At 36.6% G+C, this 13448-nt stretch overlaps 1 protein-coding gene and 1 long non-coding RNA gene across 3 annotated transcripts in view; one reads left to right on the top strand and one right to left on the bottom strand.

Moving 5' to 3' along the window:
- Window positions 1-308: 308 nt before the first annotated feature.
- The window catches only part of LOC107715813 (phosphorylase b kinase regulatory subunit alpha, liver isoform-like), a 19979-nt gene continuing 6839 nt past the window's right edge, over window positions 309-13448 (bottom strand). Inside the window, exons 9-31 of one of the 2 annotated variants that reach the window (XM_016522022.1) lie at window positions 12706-12759; window positions 12488-12610; window positions 12274-12369; window positions 11883-11990; window positions 11586-11664; window positions 10538-10672; window positions 10280-10389; window positions 10013-10157; window positions 9854-9932; window positions 9621-9754; window positions 7912-8082; window positions 7719-7819; window positions 7492-7625; window positions 7236-7392; window positions 6340-6419; window positions 6141-6219; window positions 5929-6058; window positions 5736-5837; window positions 4576-4694; window positions 4426-4449; window positions 3360-3587; window positions 824-1024; window positions 309-554 (exon numbers count right to left, since the gene is read on the bottom strand). In XM_016522022.1, coding sequence (XP_016377508.1) covers window positions 381-554; window positions 824-1024; window positions 3360-3587; window positions 4426-4449; window positions 4576-4694; window positions 5736-5837; window positions 5929-6058; window positions 6141-6219; window positions 6340-6419; window positions 7236-7392; window positions 7492-7625; window positions 7719-7819; window positions 7912-8082; window positions 9621-9754; window positions 9854-9932; window positions 10013-10157; window positions 10280-10389; window positions 10538-10672; window positions 11586-11664; window positions 11883-11990; window positions 12274-12369; window positions 12488-12610; window positions 12706-12759 — 2763 coding nt within the window. In that variant the 3' untranslated portion in view covers window positions 309-380. Of the gene's footprint in view, window positions 555-823; window positions 1025-3359; window positions 3588-4046; window positions 4101-4425; window positions 4450-4575; window positions 4695-5735; window positions 5838-5928; window positions 6059-6140; window positions 6220-6339; window positions 6420-7235; window positions 7393-7491; window positions 7626-7718; window positions 7820-7911; window positions 8083-9620; window positions 9755-9853; window positions 9933-10012; window positions 10158-10279; window positions 10390-10537; window positions 10673-11585; window positions 11665-11882; window positions 11991-12273; window positions 12370-12487; window positions 12611-12705; window positions 12760-13448 lie in introns of both variants that reach the window. The other variant, XM_016522021.1, reaches the window with a different exon arrangement.
- The window catches only part of LOC107715816 (uncharacterized), a 16934-nt gene continuing 15932 nt past the window's right edge, over window positions 12447-13448 (top strand). The window contains exon 1 of the long non-coding RNA XR_001637142.1: window positions 12447-12526. This is a non-coding gene — a long non-coding RNA (uncharacterized LOC107715816). The remainder of the gene's footprint in view (window positions 12527-13448) is intronic.

Genomic DNA, 13448 nt, shown 5'->3' with positions numbered 1-13448 from the left:
ACTCTCAAAGCCGTGATTCCCATCCACTGCCATTATATGACTGACAGACTGCAACGGTTTGAGTTAAAAATCTCCGTTTGTGTTCTACTGAAGAAACAAAGTCACCTACATCTTGGATGCCCTGGGGGTAAGCAGATAAACATCAAATTTTCATTTTTGGGTGAACTATCCCTTTAAAACACAGAACGGCACAGTGGTCCATTTCCTGCCGTCTGTTAGCTTCACAACATATCCTGTGGTGTTTTTTAGTGGCTTCCCTGTTGATGCTTGTCCTTTGCTACTGAACTAAGGTCAACTGATTTATTTATTTTTTGTTAGATTTAATAAAACCGGTCATAGATCCGTCCGGAAGGTCATTGGTTTTCTGGGAACTGCAGTCGTTACTGCATTAGACAGCTGCTGCTTGGCAGGAAGTCTTGAACATATGTGACCACAGCCTTGGAAAGATAAGTCATAGTACCATAGCTGCCACTAGGAGCACTGTCAAAAAAGAAGTTACAGATTCCTGTGGCAGGATCTTTCTCCAAGAAATACTCATTGGCCCCGCTGGATCTCTGAAATAAAAACACATGAGACATAATGTCCAGATGTGCAAAATTGGAATCTACACAAAACAGGCACACTTTGATGAAGTTGAGATAGTTTTGATATGTTTAACCTTTTTCATCAGTACATAATTCTATTTGTGTTATTTCATAGTTTTGATGACATTACATTATGTTAAAATGGGAAAAATCGTAATAACAGGCAGGTGTGTACATACATGTGAACATACCAATTGAGCATCATATGATTATATATAACAGCATATGCATGATGATACCTGATCCTGTTGAAAAAGATCGTTGGCCATGTGAACAATGCGGTCGATGTGAATAATTCCCCCAATACTGGGAATCTCCATGTCAGCTACAAGGATCAACACCATAATGGCCTCCACCAGCAGCTGTCTGTACTCAGGCTGTGGGACATGATTCAGTACAGACTCCACGTGCACTGCGAACTTGATCTCTCCTTCCGTCATCTACAATAATACACACAGATAACAGCTCATGGTTATAGGTATTTAAAGGAAAATGAAGTTAAAGGGATAGTTCACCCAAAAATAAAAATTCTGTCATTAATTGCTCACCCTCATGTCGTTCCAAACCCGTAAGACCTTTGTTCATCTTCAGAACACAAATTAAGATATTTTTGATGAAATCCGAGAGCTTTCTGACCCGGCATAGACGGCAACGCAACTGAAACGTTCAAGGCCCGGAAAGGTAGTAAGGACATCATTAAAATAGTCCATCTGACATCAGTGGTTCAACCATAATTTTCAAAGAAAACAAAAATAACTATTCAACAATTCTCTTCCATGTCAGAATTCGATGTGCGTTCATGACAGTACCACGACGCATGCGTGTACATTCCTCTCTTTGCAAACAAGGCGCAGCACAACCGGGTTCTACGTCAGAATGCCGGCTCCTGCGTCAGCAGCACCACACGCATGTGTCATGGTACTCTCGTGAACACGCGTCGAAATCTGACACGGAACGAACTTGATCTCTCCTTCCGTCATCTACAATAATACACACAGATAACAGCTCATGGTTATAGGTATTTAAAGGAAAATGAAGTTAAAGGGATAGTTCACCCAAAAATAAAAATTCTGTCATTAATTGCTCACCCTCATGTCGTTCCAAACCCGTAAGACCTTTGTTCATCTTCAGAACACAAATTAAGATATTTTTGATGAAATCCGAGAGCTTTCTGACCCGGCATAGACGGCAACGCAACTGAAACGTTCAAGGCCCGGAAAGGTAGTAAGGACATCATTAAAATAGTCCATCTGACATCAGTGGTTCAACCATAATTTTCAAAGAAAACAAAAATAACTATTCAACAATTCTCTTCCATGTCAGAATTCGATGTGCGTTCATGACAGTACCACGACGCATGCGTGTACATTCCTCTCTTTGCAAACAAGGCGCAGCACAACCGGGTTCTACGTCAGAATGCCGGCTCCTGCGTCAGCAGCACCACACGCATGTGTCATGGTACTCTCGTGAACACGCGTCGAAATCTGACACGGAAGAGAAGAAATTGTTGAATAAAGTTGTTATTTTTGTTTTCTTTGCTCACAAAAAAGTATTCTCGTAGCTTCGTAAAATTAAGGTTGAACAACTGATGTCACATGGACTTTTTTAATGATGTCCTTAATTTTCTGGGCCTTGAACGTGTCAGTTGCGTTGCTGTCTATGGAGGGTCAGAAAGCTCTCAGATTTCATCAAAAATATATGAATTTGTCTTCAGAAGATGAACGAAGGTTTTGGAACGACATGAGGGTGAGTAATTAATGACAGAATTTTAATTTTTGAGAGAACTAACCTTTTAAGGTTCAATGTAATATAGTTTGGCATAGTATACTGTATATATACACAGTTCAAAAGTTTGGGGTAGGTTAGGTTTTTCTTAAAGAAATTTTTGAAAGATGCTCACCAATGCAGCATTTATTTGATCAAAATATAGTAAAAATTAAAGTAATATTGTGAAAAATTAATACAATTTGAGGTAACTGTTTTCTATTTGAATATATTTTGAAGTGTATTTTATTCCTGTGATGGCAAAGCTGAATTTTCAGCAGCCATTACTCCAGTCTTCAGTGTCACATGATCCTTCAGAAATTATTCTCTCAAGAAACATTTCTTCATCTTATTAATTTTGATTAATATTTTGATATTTTTATTGAAACTAATACATTTTTTAAAGATTTTAATGAATAGAGAGTTCAAAAGATCAGCAATTATTTTAAATAGTTTTTTTGTAACAATGTGAAATAATTTACTGTCACTTTTGATCAATTTAATGCATCCTTGCCGACCCCAAATATGTGACCCTGGAGCACAAAACCAGTCATAAGTAGCAGGGGTATATTTGCAGCAATAGCCAACAATAATACATGGGTCAAAATTATCGATTTTTCTTTTATGCCAAAAATCATTAGGATATTAAGTAAAGATCATGTTCCATGAAGATATTTTGTAAATTTCCTACCGTAAATATATAAAAACTTAAGTTTTGATTAGTAATATGCATTATAAGAACTTCATTTGGACAACTTTAAAGGCGATTTTCTAAAGGCGAATATTTAGATTTTTTTGCACCCTCAGATTCCATATTTTCAAATAATGGTATATCAGCCAAATATTGTCTTATCCTAACAAACCATTCATCAATGGAATGATGACTGGTTTTGAGGTCCAGGGTCACATATTTTTAGCTGTTGTATATATAGTTCAATAAGAGGTTCAATTCAATGTTATGCAATCTACTATTTATAGTATATCTATATATATATACATATGTGGATGCACCTCACGGGTGGTGGAGGAAGGCAAGACATATCCAGCAATGGAGAGGCCATGACATTTCTGGAGAATCTTCCAGACTTTCTGGTAGAAGCCCATGGGAACCCTGTTTATGGCCCCATCCAGTCTGCGTCTCCTCAGCCACTGGCCCTGGCGCTCCTCCCACTGCAGGTGTGAGTCTCCTGTACCGGTCGGAGACAGCATCCCGCTGGGAGTGGAGGGGCTGCTGCATCGCTACAGACACGCACACATTTGCATTGTCAGTATATCATAAAGATATGAGGTAAAATTTTGACTAGTGGCACTAATCAGCACATATAACACACTTAAAAGCATGCTTCAGATTTAGTAAGCAGAAACTATGACAAACATAGCTAAGATGTTATAATGTCAGCCCATGCTAAGAGAGTGAAATGACCACAACAAGACAAGACTGACTTGAGACACGTTAGAAATATTAATTGGCTGTTATGGCTGTAAGTTTGTCCCATTTCAAATCAGTCAACTAATCTGAGGCACTGAAAATTTTCATTAGATTAAATTTATATTTATTGAGTACCAATTAACTGAATCCACCCCTCCAAGTTAAAATTATTTTTAATGTTCTGAACTGACTTGTGTAAAAAAAAAAATTGTATTCGACAGTGGAGAGCAGGTGTTAGTGGAGAGGGTTTTGGTTTTTCTGCAAGTTACCGTGGAACGAGGGGATGTGAAATTACTGCTGATGGAATGACTGCTGGTAAATATCTATGAGAATAAAAGCAGAGCATACAAACATTTAAAATGGACATAAAAATGGAAAGTATTTCTGATGAACGAACAGTTGAGGCATCAATCATACAGAGAGACATTAACATGAAAAACTATCACATTCACAGTCAAAAAGATGCTTCATATGACTAAAAAAGATGTGTATGATATGAGCAAACTGAAGATTACTCAGAATTTTCATGCTAATACTGGTTTCATGGTCTCGACAAATGTGCTGTGACCACTAGACAGAATGGGCTCTGCACAAAAAAGCTATTCTACAGTATTAGCACAGCATGCCAATATTACAAACTCAACCCACACTCATGGGTCTGGAGTCATCGAGCTGAAAACAAAATAATATAAAAGCCATTTAAGGTACAATAGTGAGGAAATCTGTAAAAATATCACAATTTGCAAAACATTTGATAAATAATTTAGTCATGTCTAATTTACGTGACTTTCACTCCACCTGTTTGATTTCAGTCTTGAGTTTTCTGATGCCCGTGCGCTCTGTCTTGGTGGCCCCCGTGTGTCCAAGCTCATGGATGGAGATGGCAGGACTGGTGGTTGAAGACTGAATCGGACGCACTTTCACACAATACAGAGCGATTATTGAAGAACAGACCACACAACAAGAGTAGCCACATCATACCTCTTTTTAAATGAACTGCACAGAAATCTTAAAATAATATTTTTGTAGCTATTCAGCTAGGATGCATTCATTCGATCAAAGGGACAGTAAATACATTTGTTACAAAAGATTTCCATTTCAAATAAATACTGTTCTTTTGAACTTTCTATTCATCAACCATTCCTGAAAAAAAGCATATTCCACAAATGTGCTGTAAATTCACCTGTGCCATCACAGGAATATATTGAAGCCCGTTTCTGCCACTGAATAAAAAAAAAAGGGAAAAAAAGGTAATTGCGAGTTTTTATCTCACCATTCTGGCTTTTTTCTCTCAATTGCGAGTTTACATCTCATAATTCCGACTTTTTTTTTAATTAATTGCAAGATATTTTGCGAGAAAAAGAGTCAGAATTGCGAGTTTTTATCTCACAATTCTGACTTTATTTCTAGCAATTGCAAGTTTATATCCTGCTATTCTGACTTTATAACTCATAATTGTGAGTTTATATCACGCAATTCTGAGAAAAAAGTTTGTACATCTCGTAATTCCAAATTGCGTTTTTTTTCTCAGAATTGTGTAATACACTCAATTATTTTTTTCTCAGAATTGCGAGATATAAACAAGTTATACTGAGTTGGGGGGAAAAAACAAATTGCAAGTTTATATCTCACGATTCTGACTTAACTCAAAATTGTAAGATAAAAATTCTCAATTACCTTTTTTCTTATTTTTTACTCTTCTGTAAGAATACATGTATATTTAAAAAAATGGATGTCCACAATATTACGGTTTTTAATATATTTTGATCAAATAAATGCAGCCTTGGTGAGACAAGCGACTTCTTTCTAAAACATAAAATTGAAACTTTTGAACGGTCGTGTACATATAGTACAGAAAATGACTTTCAGAAATAAAACGATAAAAATTACACCTAAAAACCCAAAGAAATACTCACTGGAGTAAAGAGCGTAAAAAACTAAGGTTGATTAATACTCACTGCTCCTCTCTACACCAAACTCTTTCCCGCTCAGGATGTGATGTAAGAGATTCTTCATGTCAAAAGGACTGAGGCTCATCAGGCTCTCTGATGCCTCCTCACCTGTAGATGTCACATGGACAGATTTATTGCACTTAATGTAAGCAAATAATAAAGATTTACATTGTAGAACCAAAACTCTGATTGGCTGTACCTGAGCAGTGTAGACTGCGAGCAAGTTCTGTAGCCATCACTTGCATGATGATCCCGATGCGCAGAAGCAGCATGTCTCCAAACAGAGACGGCTGAGAGCGCACATACATGGCCAGATACACCATGATCTCCTGAGTTCAGAAGTTTAATAAGTCAATTTAATAGAACAGTGGAAGATAGCAACATAACCTGAAGGCTTAAAATTACAACTACCTGTGTGAGGACAGCAATGCTGATGTCTTGTCCACTGGCCTCATAAATCAAGCTAATCAGTTCTTCAGGAGGAAGAGGACTAAAAATAAGAGAATCGGTTAAGTAAAAGGAGAATATTAAAATTATTGCTTTATAAAAAAAAATAATGATTTAAAAAATAAATAATCTAAAATGACTATCAGAAACTAAAGACACTCACATTGTGATGACCTTCTCTCTGGGTTCGGGAGGAAGACCTACTGTCAGCTGTTTATGATGGGAGATCAGATCTGTGCAAGCCTGAGTGCATGCACACACACACACACACACACAAACATTATTAGAGGTAAAATTGCTGCCACTGAGAGCTAAGCTGATATAAATCATGTTTACTCTTTGTTTAGATTATCATAATTTTATAAATCTAATATTGTATATTTTATGATAATTTTCTAATTTAAAGGATTAAAGTTGTAAAAAATAATGAAAAAAGTTTCCAAGACAGATTTTGATGAGACTTGAAAAATTACTATAAAAACTAATTTTACAAGAGATTTCTATTTTTAAATAAATATTCTATTGTTAAATTAATCAAAGAATCCTTAAAAAAAATATAACGGTTTCCACAAAAATATTAAGCAGCCCAGCTGTTTTAACATTGATAATAATACGAAATGTTTCTTGAGCAGCAAATCAGCATATTAAAATGATTTTTGAAGTAGCATGTGACCTTAAAGACTGGAGTAATAATGCTAAAAATTCAACTTTGCATCACAGGAATGAATTACATTTTAAAATATATTAAAATAGAAAAGAGTTATTTTAAAGGGTTAGTTTGTAATGATGCTGAAAATTCAGCTTTGACATCACAGGAATAAATTACATATTAAAATAGATTTAAATAGAACCATATTTAATTTGTACTAATATTTCACAATATTGCTGTTTTTACTGTATTTTTGATCAAATAAATGCAACCTTCTACTAAAATCTGACTCCACACTTAAAATTTCTAAATTCTAAATATTTAAGTTTTAATTATTAAACAAAATCAACCAAGAAACATAAAAGTGTCTGTGGTTTATCAAACAAGCACTGATAGATATGGGGTCTCACCTCAGCAAGGACTTCCACTCTTTTCTTCAGGATGCCTGAAATGTAGCGGATGAGGCCCCATTCCTTACACGCTCCTGCCCGAACATACAGCTCCTCCAGCAGGGAGCGAACAGTTGCCTCTCCTTGTCCTGACAGATTTACTATCCAATCTGAACCCCTAAACACATTGATGATTGATTATTTTACTTTGATTAAAAATGGCTTATAAAATAAATTATAATGGATATGCACAGTCAATTTGTACAAAGGTTCTCACTTCATAGCATAGAGGACATAGAGGATATCTGCCTGGTCCTGAAGGGTTGGACAATGCTTTAGCTGATTTACCAGATAGGCAAAGTCTGTGTTCCCATGAGAATCACGTGGCAAGTGCAGGTCAACACTATCGGCCTAGATTGTGTGTGCAGACAAAAACAGACATGAATCAAAACAATGGGCCATTTATTTCATTTTTTCACTTTATACTGGAGTGTGGAGACTTGCCTTGGTGCGATGAGAAACATTGTGCTGAGGAACATCCAGCAGATTGAGAGACTTCCTGTGTTTGCTCATGATGGGGACAACAGGCAAATACATGGAAGGCTCTGAAAAACATAACAGAATGAGATGACTAGCCGTACTCTAAAAGAAAGCATGAAATCCACTTAACTATTAACGATCGACCTTGAGGGCTTACTGGGCATGTTGTGGCCCTGAACCTGGGCCATGAAAGAAAGGATGTCCCTGGTGGTGTGTTCAGCACTAAAAACGTGGTGCTGCCCCCTCTGGATGGGAGGCAGATGGCATTTTGTAGCAGTGCTGTGCAATAGATCTGTGAGATACTGGTCAAACATGTGTCCTGAACCTCCTGCGGGAAAACAAACCACCACTTTATCATTTTAGTTTATGTGGAGTATTGTGCATATGTTGTGTTTTGGATGCTGGTGTCCCCAGTAGACTTATTAACTAGCTTAACCAACAAGATCAGGAATAGAGATGCAGATATCTAAATTCTGGATGATAATGATTAGTCAAATTCAACACTATTTTGAAGTAATTTAAAATAAAAACTAAAATCAATCATATTAAATGCTACAAGTGAGTTTAGGCATCACAATAATGTAGAGTATAAAAAATAGATATTCACTTTGATATTTGCTAAACATTACATTTCACAGTGCTATTTAAGTGAGTATTGGCAATTTAAATATAAAAACAAATCTTTAATCAGTTTTTAAATCAGTGGATATCTAATATATAACAGTGTTATTTTAGAATTATTTATATTATAGTATTTATTCATATTTTGAATTAGCTTTTATTTTTATTTTTTATTTTAACTCTAAAAATCATATTTTTATTTTTATTAAAAAACTGTCAAGTAATGTGCTTTTGTCATTTTATTAGTTTTATGTTTTTTTATATTTATATTTAGTTTTATTTAATTTTTTATTTTATTTCAGTTTTAGATTCAGTAATTTAAGTACTTCAAATTCAATTTTTACTTCAATTCATTTTATTTCAGTTGCCAATGCCAATTTTTTATTCACGTTTTGTAAGTTTAAGTTTTTCAGCTAATATTTATATTTTATTTCAGATTTATTTAAATTTTAATAGTTTATGAATGAATGAATGAATGAATGAATGAATGATGCATTTATATAGCGCTTTATTGCGTATTGTTGTACACCCAAAGTGCTTTACAATCATGTGGGGGGGTATCTCCTCAACCACCACCAGTGTGCAGCATCCACTTGGTGTTTAGTTAGCAATAACAACACTGCTGAAATGGTACCCTAAGAAAGACCATTCTGGTCCATCAGCTTGACCAACAATAACCAGCATAAATCAACCTTGAACCATCAACACTTAATCTGGTCTGAAAACGCAGGGTATGTATCAGGGTATTTTTTGGGGAGAGATGCTTTCCATATGCAAGTCAGTATGGATACCTGAGGACCCAAAACTCTCTTCCTCTTCTTCTTCCTCTTCCTCTAGCAAATTCTCTTCAGAGTCAGCATCCAAGAAGCTGAGCTGGGTGTGGAAGGAGGTTGTGAGGAATGAGGAGAGGTTTGCCATCTGCACCCTAAACAACAAAGGGATATGCGATGTCAAATAAACCATATTCGCGCCTCAAACATCATACTCGTGCCATGGGATTTTTAATGACCACAGAGAGTCAGGACCTCGGTTTAACGTCTCATCCGAAAGATGTTTAGTTAGCAATAACAACACTGCTGAAATGGTACCCTAAGAAAGACCATTCTGGTCCATCAGCTTGACCAACAATAACCAGCATAAATCAACCTTGAACCATCAACACTTAATCTGGTCTGAAAACCCTGGTTTTTCAGCAGGGTATTTTTTGGGGAGAGATGCTTTCCATATGCAAGTCAGTATGGATACCTGAGGACCCAAAACTCTCTTCCTCTTCTTCTTCCTCTTCCTCTAGCAAATTCTCTTCAGAGTCAGCATCCAAGAAGCTGAGCTGGGTGTGGAAGGAGGTGGTGAGGAATGAGGAGAGGTTTGCCATCTGCACCCTAAACAACAAAGGGATATGCGATGTCAAATAAACCATATTCGCGCCTCAAACATCATACTCTAACTCTTTTTATTGTTACTGCCACAATTTTTCTGACCTTGCACCCGCAAAGTAGCCATCTTGAAGCTTCCGGAGGGTAGAGAGGATACAGGGGTCAATACTGTCACCCTCCTCAACTGGCCCAATAATAGAAAGAAAGAAACTGTTAATATTAATTTGTGCATAGTGCAATATCTTCCATCGTACGAGGTTTTACCCAGCATGCTCGGTGTGATAGGGAACGTGAGGGTAGGTCTTCCAGTCATCCGCCAGCAGGACGAGAGATAAGCAAGCTCTGTTCGCAACATCTCCACAATCATCTGGTTATCCAGAGCCAAGTAGAAGTGATGCTGGTCAATGAACTATGTGAAAAATATATTGTTATAATGTTTTTTTAGACTTTACAGTATATACGTACATATTTTTTTTTGTAGAGTAGGTCTTCTACTATAAAAGACTTCCATGTGAGATCCTTTTTATTTACCTGTGGAGTGAATGTGTAAGTACCATTTCTGATCTCATAAAACTTTGAAGTTCCCAAGACACCAATGTGCCTGTATGGTCGCCCACTCAGATTCAGCTTTTTACAGTTACCTGTGCAGTGGAAAAAGGAACCGGTTTGAATTCAATTTTGTATCCCAGAACCTTCAAGACCTTCTTCTAAATGCAGTTTTACAGATGTAGCCTTTGTTTACACGGTCTGGCTCTGTCCTGTTAAGTCATGGTGAATCTGAACACTTACCCAGTTTCACGTAAATGTGGCTCAGGATGCGAGCTGGCATGACCCGGATGGGCGAAACATCAGAGATGGTCTGAACCTCAATCCCTTGATCCCTCAGCAGCTGCTGGATCTGCACTGACTCAGCCACTACACTCACTAAACAGAACAAAAGGTCAGTCTTCTCTGTTTAGCAAATTATAGTGTCAAGATCAAATTCAAAATTGAGCTTCTAGTAATAAATTGAATCTGCTCCTTAAATGGACTTCAGCCCAACACAACCAGCTCACTCATTCCTACTGTGGTAGATTTTCATATCCCCTAATATAAAATATTAAAACGATATTAAACTCAAACCTTTTATAGATGCAAAACATACTATATAGTTTCATATAAATGAAACATACTATATAAATTCATATATATTCAGTTTATTCTTTCTTTAACCAAAATCTTTCAAAAGATTTTTTTTTTTTTGCAGTATTGTGTTCACTGGGATTCAACCCACATTTTTTCCATTATAAATGTAGTCTTCCAGAAAGTTGTATGTGTTGGTGAGAAAACAACAGGCTAAACATAAGTATAATATATATATATATATACAGTGTATATATATATATATATATATATATATATATTATGAGGTTATGTGTATTAGTTTTTTGTCTCACTCAAACACACTGACATTGTTAATTATAAAAATCTGTATGATAATATCATAATTTCAAAAGTTATCATGTTTCACGTGAGCTAATTGGCCCTTCTTTAAAGAGCAACCTTTGCCCTTTATCTCTTTGTTTCTCAAATATCTCTTAGCACTTTATATCTTGTTACATTTGTTGAAAAGCTATTACAACTTAGTTATCAAGTTATACTGTAATTGAGCATTAGCATAAGTGCCTGAGTTTGGCCAAAACATATTTCTAAAAATCTGCCACATGCTTTTTCCAATAAAAAAAATTACAGAAATTCAAAAGGTGATATATGGTACAAATAAGTGTCTGAATAGGTATGGTTTGACTGTCTATATTCCTCATTTAAAAAAATAAATAAAGCAATAATATTCACAAACCTTGCACAACAACATCTGGCTTGAATTCTTTAGAAAACCGCCTATTCAGAGGATCAATCTCTCCAGGGGCCAGAAATCCCTATTTAAAATTAACCATTTGTCAGATATCAGTAAAAGAAGCAGAATAGATAAGACACAAAGGATTGCCTAAGAAACACTGGGACTACTCTGTTTTGACATTTCACATGTACACTTAATCAACAAAGATACCAAAGGTAGCGCTTCAACACCTGACATCATATCTGATTATATACAGTATAACATGTTTAATATGAAAGTGGATCCAGGCTTTAGAACCTCTGCCAGCAGACAGCCCAGGATATACAGAGATTGGCCCCACATGTGTGGGAGCTGGCCAGCGGCCACACGCTCCACAGAGTGAGGGTTCCTGTACTCCTCTTCAACCTGAACAAGAAATAAACACACAGATGAGCAACAGATCAAAACATTTTACCCAGGATTGTTTGTGTCACAGTTACTGAGCAGAGTCCAAACACTCATTCAACTTGAATTAATCTTTAGAACTGGCATAATTTAGTACACATTGTGTCTTTGCGCAAAAAAAAGGAGTATCTGAGGTGATAAATGTACATGCAGATTCAGAATGATAAATGATCATCAGATGAAAATTAGACATTGATGAACTGTACATGGTATTGATCAGAGTAACAAACTGGTTTAAACTCACTTTGTCAGCAGGTACAGCATAGAGTTCAGGCACCAGACGAATCCCGTGTTTGCCTCTGATCAAAACTCCTTCAAGAGCCTCTCTGTATTCCTGCACCTGAGGAATGACACGCCGTCTGTCATAACTACATACTGCCTCCATGTGGCCATGAGTGGGAGTTATTTCAGCTGCTTTCAGAATACAAGTGAGGATTTATAGGACGGCCTGTTCGTACCTGCTCATGGTCTTCATTGAAGATGCCATCGAGTATAAGGTAAGTCCAAAATACTGGCCACTCACATTCAATGTTCTCAAAGAGCTTCAGCTCAGCAGGATCATAGTGAAGGCGAGTGGGGTCCTATCACAACCATAAAAAACATAGAATGCAGTCACACTATAAGAGAATTAGCCACAAAATACTTTTATTTTGTGTAAAATCAAGTGTCTGGTTACCTCTTTTGGGGTCCTGTATCCATCTCTGATAAAGCGACAACAGCCGTAACGTCCCTAAAATGATTGAAATTTGCTTAAAGGGATAGTTCACCCAAAGTGTACATTTTTGGTGAAGTATCCCTTTAAGATTGTTACAAAAATAGCAACCACAGTTGAAATGCATGTAGCCTCTAAAGGGACATAATGATGAACTAATGAAATTTTTTTTTAAAGGGGTCATATGATGCGATTTCAAGTTTTCCTTTCTCTTTGGAGTGTTACAAGCTGATTGTGCATAGATAAGATCCCTGAAGTTGCAAAGACTAAAGTCTCAAAACCAAAGAGATATTCTTTATCAAAGTTAAGACTCTGCCACGCCCCCCTAAAATGGCTCGTTCTAACACGCCCCCACATATCTACCTCACTATGTGGAAACATTTGCATAATGCCACCCAAATGTGCACGCAAAGAAAGAAGGCGTGGTTTCAGTAAACGCAGTTAGTGTTGAAGCAGCCATGTCAAGGAGACGCTGTGTGTTTCTAGGCGAAAGCAAAACCACTTTATTTGGCCTTCCGAAAGTAGATGCATTTAGGAATCTTTAAGATTACTTACAACAGAACAGCAATGCATTTTATGGACGACCGTTTCGTGAACCTAGGAGAGGAGGTAATTCTGACTTTGCTATGACAATCTGGCACTTCTGAATCAGCTACTGTAAGTATGTTTTGTTATTAGTGCGTGCGTGTGTGAGAGAGAGAGAGAGA

Source organism: Sinocyclocheilus rhinocerous, unplaced genomic scaffold (assembly GCF_001515625.1).
Source record: "Sinocyclocheilus rhinocerous isolate Xijiao unplaced genomic scaffold, SAMN03320098_v1.1 scaffold899, whole genome shotgun sequence".
NCBI lineage: Eukaryota > Metazoa > Chordata > Actinopteri > Cypriniformes > Cyprinidae > Sinocyclocheilus > Sinocyclocheilus rhinocerous.
The sequence above is the reverse complement of the archived record's forward strand: the minus strand, read 5'-3'. Positions and strand labels throughout refer to the sequence as shown.